Source organism: Hippocampus comes, unplaced genomic scaffold (genome assembly GCF_001891065.2).
Source record: "Hippocampus comes isolate QL1 unplaced genomic scaffold, H_comes_QL1_v1.1 scaffold223, whole genome shotgun sequence".
NCBI classification, from domain to species: Eukaryota; Metazoa; Chordata; class Actinopteri; order Syngnathiformes; family Syngnathidae; genus Hippocampus; species Hippocampus comes.
In genome coordinates, this window is record NW_017804808.1 from 432,302 (window position 1) to 438,364 (window position 6,063).

General features: G+C 41.0%; 1 protein-coding gene and 1 long non-coding RNA gene across 3 annotated transcripts in view; one reads left to right on the forward strand and one right to left on the reverse strand.

Moving 5' to 3' along the window:
• lmnb1 (lamin B1) overlaps positions 1 to 3,593 on the reverse strand; it is a 25,310-nt gene extending 21,717 nt beyond the window's left edge. For both annotated transcript variants that reach the window (XR_002167349.1, XM_019862832.1), the window contains exons 1-3: positions 3,210 to 3,593; positions 1,131 to 1,287; positions 883 to 1,008 (exon numbers count right to left, since the gene is read on the reverse strand). Coding sequence is in view for 1 of the 2 variants with exons in the window: in XM_019862832.1 (XP_019718391.1) it covers positions 883 to 1,008; positions 1,131 to 1,287; positions 3,210 to 3,565 (639 nt within the window). In the remaining variant the exon portion in view is untranslated. The remainder of the gene's footprint in view (positions 1 to 882; positions 1,009 to 1,130; positions 1,288 to 3,209) is intronic.
• LOC109511629 (uncharacterized) overlaps positions 1 to 3,619 on the forward strand; it is a 7,606-nt gene extending 3,987 nt beyond the window's left edge. Inside the window, exon 2 of the long non-coding RNA XR_002167357.1 lies at positions 3,406 to 3,619. This is a non-coding gene — a long non-coding RNA (uncharacterized LOC109511629). The remainder of the gene's footprint in view (positions 1 to 3,405) is intronic.
• The last annotated feature ends 2,444 nt before the right edge of the window (positions 3,620 to 6,063 follow it).

Sequence of the window (6,063 nt, forward strand, 5' to 3'; positions counted from 1 at the left end):
AGTGGGGGGGGGGGGGATTAAAAAAACAAACAAAAAAAAACTTTGTCCGACCTACCGACCCTATGCTGAAATTTCATGTTACCGGAAACACACTCCTTTCTACGCCTCATACTTCTGGAGGGGACTACCGTATTTTCCACACCAATCAGCGCCGACGCAAGCCACGTCACAGATCAAAGAAGCTTTGAACAAACGACAACAGCTAAGATAGCTTAGCTGTTGAGTGGCGTTGCTACAGAACGATCAAATGCCAGTAAAACTTATTTAATAAAGCAGCGACACAGTTCACTAAACCAACAGCAAGTTTTAACATTGACTCGTTAACATTGAACTCTCTTGCCGCTGCTCTATTTCCATGTTCAACTGCGTAACCCGATCGCCTTAAGTTTATATGTTAGTTGCCCCATGTACAGAACTTTGTGTGCAGTGACGGCTGTTTGAAAGTGCTCTATAAATACATTTGAGTTGAGTTGAGTTGAACTCTGCGTTGTAAGCATGTCTCTAGCAAGGAGCCATTTTGGGGGTCGACATTACCGTAATAACCATACACGAGGGTCATCAGATTTTAAGGCGCACTGTGAGCTTTTAAGAAAATGGAAGGCTTTTAGGTGCGCCTTTTAGTGCGGAAAATACGGTATATTGGGAAATCCATGACAGACAATGACACCCATTCGACATTAAAAATCTCTGATAAAGGCACCGCTTGTAGATGAATTCCATATACAGTGGGTCAGAGTTGCTCTAAATGACGGTACATCTATTTAAAATTGACACCCTTATCAATTCACAACTAGAAAACAAGGTAAAACAAACCTCCCACACATTACCCAAACTAATGATTGCCTAACCTCAATCACCGCATACCCACAATAAAATCCTCACCTCTTGGTGCATGGTCTTACGAAACTCGATTTCCTCTGTCAGACTCTGATGGCGGTTTTCGAAGTCAACGCGAAGGAGCATCTCGTCAGTAAGGTGCTTCTTGGTTTGAGCAAGGTCGGAAATCAACTGACAAAGAAAGATCACAGATGCAGTCTTTAAAATCATGATGTTAAAATCAATTCTTCAGAACAAAACAGAAAAAAATGGAACATTATGTTGACATGTACTGATACTAAAATAGTTCTAACCTTATCAATTTGTTCTTGTAGGTCACCCAAGGTGGCCTCCAAGACGGTCTTTTCAGACAAGGATGTAGCGAGTCTGGCATTTTTGGCACTGAGCTGAGCTTCCAAATCCTTTAACCGGGCGTGGGCTTCACCTGCATCAGAGTCCTTTTTGTGGTTGCTGGAGAGAAAACAGGGTACAATGGACGCCAAAGTGAGATGGGGTCACAGAAAGCACAGTTAAAACCCTGAGATGCCCGCAAGTGGCCACAAGGATGGACTTGCCATTTAGCAAATGCAGACAATTACCAGGGAACCTGAAATTCGCAGTAAGCCTAAACGTCTTGGGTTATTTAAAAAGTTTTCTTCCATTTAAAGTACACAACATTTTAGTCTCAATTTATACATTTACAATCATATTAACCACTTAATTTCAGTGATTGTTTTGATGCACCCATCTTTCTCTTTTCATACTGAAAATACAAAATAAATGTGTTGGCGCAGTTTGAGTATGACGCGGACTGTGGAGTTAGCTTTATGAAGCAGAACATATGAGAAGGGTCAAACAGTTTTTAAATCAAATGTCCCAATGCCCTCCTGGTTAACACGACACATTTTCAAAACAAAAAATAATGATACAAAGGGACACAAAACGGCGTCACCTCTAAAATGACAAAACTGTTCAATTGAGAAAAAAGATGGGACTGATTTAAGTGGTCCCGAACCATTTTTTTTTTCCCGGCAGGGACCACTCAATGGTAGGACAGATGTTTCACAGACTGGCAGTGAATGCGACGTACTGTATCGTTGCGCTATTTACCTCGGAGGCAGGAATGACAAGATACATTCACGATTCGGACGTATATGCTCCGTGACAAAAAAATAAATAAAACAACAGTGTTATGTTAATGTACATTCAAAGACACATCCCGAGATAAGCGGTAGAGGAATGTAAACTACTTGTACAAATTTATTATTTTAAATCGGCTATTTATACTGTTATAGTCAAATGAATCACGTTATCATAAATATACTTCAAATGTTGTAATATTTTATAGAATAAACTACACAGCCAATCACAAAATATTCCCCAAAAAATTTTAAAAAATTTAAAATCGTTCGAGCCGATAGAGCCAAGCAGATCTGTTTAATGTGTCAAGTCGAAACTTTCCAGTTGAGGTTAGGTAGCCTCACATCATCTGTACAACTCTGAGAAAAGTATGAGGTGGAGATGTGGTGTTTGATTACTGGCATTATTGACCAGCAAAGCCTTGGAAGTTTTGACAGCTCACTGTGTTACATTTTTTTAAGATTTGACACATTATTTGCCCCTACTTTTAATGTAGCTACACCAGAAAATGACAAAAGGCTTTCAATTGTATTTTTATTTAGTAACCTGATTATTTTATACAAGTCTGATGAGTGAAAGTGAAACTGATTTTTTTTTTAAACAAAAAAATGTGCAACGCATAAAACTAGCATGGTCATCCAGTCTTTTAAATGATTGCATATGAGAAATGCAACCTCACACTCATCATGACCTGGATGCCAGTCTGCCAATTTCCTCCTGACATCAATTTTAAATGATGAACAGTGTCAAACTCTCTCGAATGTCCCTACTTGCTGTAAATATACTTCGAGTTCAACGTTAGTGTTCAGGACAGTTGGACAATTTGGAGATTAAAGCAACAAATGACCATCACCGACACAAATGCTTACGTCGTGGTCACGTCACATAAAAGACATCACTTTTTGTTTGATCTTGTTTGATCTTTTTTTTTTACTTTGTACAAAGATTAGTAAAGGTTTTGAACATATGACCGTCACGAACACAAATGCTTACGTCATTTTCCCCGAACAAAACAGACGTTACATTGACTCTGATCTTTTTTTACAACTTTGTGCAAGGATGAATAAAAGTTTTGAACAAATCACGTGGATGTGTCTCTTTTGGAGAAGGCAAAGGCAGCTTCGAACTTAACTTAAAATCTAAATATTTGTAAACAGTGGCTCGGAATTCAAAGACTTTCGCCTTCAGTAAAGTGATGCGCCCCGTGGCATCCACTCCCTTTTTAATATTCCAAATAGATGTCCGAGTCTTACCTATGTAAAAGTTGCTCATACTCGGATTTGAGTTTTCCGAGCTGAATCTGCAGCCAGGCCTGTTCTTTCGAGGAATCATCCAAACATCGTCTGGCATTGGCAAGCTCCGTGTCATATAAGGCTTTTATTCCACCTAACTCCCGGCTTCTTTCCTCTTCCTTCGCACTAATTTTCAGATTAAGTATGTCTTTTTCAGATTCTACATTTCGGACTGTCTCAATATACACAGCGAGACGGTCGTTGAGGTTCCTGAGCTGCTGCTTCTCTCGCAATCTGGTTATTCTGGTGGGGCTGACCGGTGCATCACCACTACACGTGTTTCTCTGGCCAGTCGGAGATGCCATAACGCTTGTCATTGTGAAACTAAAAATGTAATATCCTTATAAAGCAATGTTGCGCTTGCGTAGATACCCGGATTTCTATGGAATCCCTGCAGCGCCAGACACTTCCAAAAATGTGTGAATGTCTTTTCTACGTCGAATGAAAGGGGTATGGCTCGGCAATATGGCGGCTCATTGACGCTTTACGTTTAGTAAAACCAGCCAATGGCATAGCTCAACGCGTTACTCTCTTTCGTTTTTTTTCATCTTTGGGTTCGTTTGAAATGTTGATAAACAGTCTCCCGACAGGAGATACGGAAAGGCGGGGTCTCATTACGTAGTTATGCTAATATTCCCGGGGTGCACAAAGCGAGCGTACCCTTTCTCTTCTCTTTATATCTCTCCTTTATTTTCAAAGTAAAAATACTATACATTAGTTTTATATATGATAATACGACATATTCATAGTCTTTCGGTAGGTTTTGTGAAAATGTATATATATTTTTTTTGAAAATCAATATTAAAATTCTGTTTGAATTGACATTGGGGCGTCGCACAGCTTTCTGAAACAGGTGGGCGGGGTTCCTGAAACAGTCCCGGCTGGTTTTGAACGTGCAGACGGAGCCGCCATTTTGAGCCGGGAGTCCCGACTCCCGACCATTTCTTACAGTCACTTGTATTGAGGTAACTCGTTGGTGACAGAGATTTAATCATAACTCGATTGATTATCGAATTTGACACGGATACGTTTGCGACAAACACCAGACATGCACTTATAATACAAATACATGAGCGATTTTCTGAGGTTTGAAGATAGATATTATGGTGTGGCTTAAGGTTGCACACGGTTTAAAGGTCTCTGTTAGTTGCGTTATCTGTCAGGTGATCGTCACTGAGGGTTCGTTTCTGGAGGTGGAGCATATCAAAGAGACACAAAAGGGAAATAACCACCACCATTTTATGCTGTTGATTAAAATCTCGGGTGTAGCCAAAAGTGTCAGTTAGGTGGTCAGGCTGACAACTTGTCACGAATGGGTGGCCACAATCGCACACACACGTTCAAGCGCACTCACTCGTATATGCTTGCCCAATCTGTAACATTGAAGCCAATATTTATCATACAGTCCACATTCAAGGTTTTATGAAATAAAACACATTTTTACAGAACATCATCCAACACACTTATAATACAATCAGGAACAAGACCAAGTAAATAGCAACATTTTGCTGAGCTTAATTGACTAGTTTCCCAGTCAGCAAAGGCATCTGGCCCGGATTCGGCATGAAGCCGGCACAGCTGGCCTTGTGTCGGCACTGGCATAAAGCATGTGGGCCGAACACGGCCCAGGAGTGGCAAAGGAGGCACTGGCTTGACTCTGGCAAACCAGATGAGGGCCAGTTGTGGAGTGAAGTATTTGGGCCAGAAATCAATTTACAACTCCGGCCCGAATATGGCCAGCCAGTATTGAGCCACCCTTAAATGCAGTTTCAGATTTTTTTATTTATTTTTTTTTACATACAGCCTCCTAATTCTTGTGCACACTCGCTCGTGCGTTATCTGTAACCCTGTCATACCAACAAGGCGTCTTATCCAGAAACTTAACTAGTGTCCTACAACTACAGCAACTACAATAAAACCCACCAGTAATAAAAGATTAATTCGTCGCTTTTCGTTTTCAACAAAGAGAGTGTCGCTAAAATGATTAGAAGTCGTCTCCAGTTCAATTTAGAACAGAATGAGAATTGAAAGTACTCCCACGGAAGCCGACACTAAAAGATCGGTGATTGGCTTATTTCGATGTCAATCTAACAGGAACACAGGCTCAGACAGATCACCCAATCTGATGCTGAAAAACTGAGCGTCCGGTACCCGCCCACTGCCATCCTGTCCCGGAGACGCCGAGCGCCCGTGGGCGGGACAAAAACCAGCTTGTATCCAATGACTCGTCTCCGTTCAACGCATTGGGACAACATACAATGAACTCTCGAGACTCTTGGCGTCCGGGCACTAACCAGTAAGAAGAAGCTGATTCGGAACAAAAGTTGAGCACGTTGTAGAGCATATTTTGTCAATGACATGTACACACAATGAAATTTACATAGCTGAGCTTCCCTTGCAGTCCGAGAGCAATCGCCTCTGGAAAAGACGTGGTGAGAAAATTTATTTCATGCTTAGGTTAACATTTGTTCTTTGTGACAGTATACTGACAGTTACAATACGAAGACAATTCTGTCTAGAGCTTAGCCTGAATTTTGAAGGGCGCTAATAATGACGATTCGATTAGCCCGAATGGGGGTAGAAGGGGGGGTTATGTGCTCCAAGCACAGATATGACTTCTTCATGGTGGCATAGGGAAATATTAAAAATATATTGTGCTACAATTTAAGGTTTATTTACATGTATTTTTTTCTAAAATTGTCACCTGAAGTTTCTAAAACGAGATCGAAGCTCGCAAATTTTGAAAATAAACCGTTAAGTACGTCACAGGCAGGCTGGGCCTGAACCTCCTGCGTCACAGTTTCCATGTGCATAC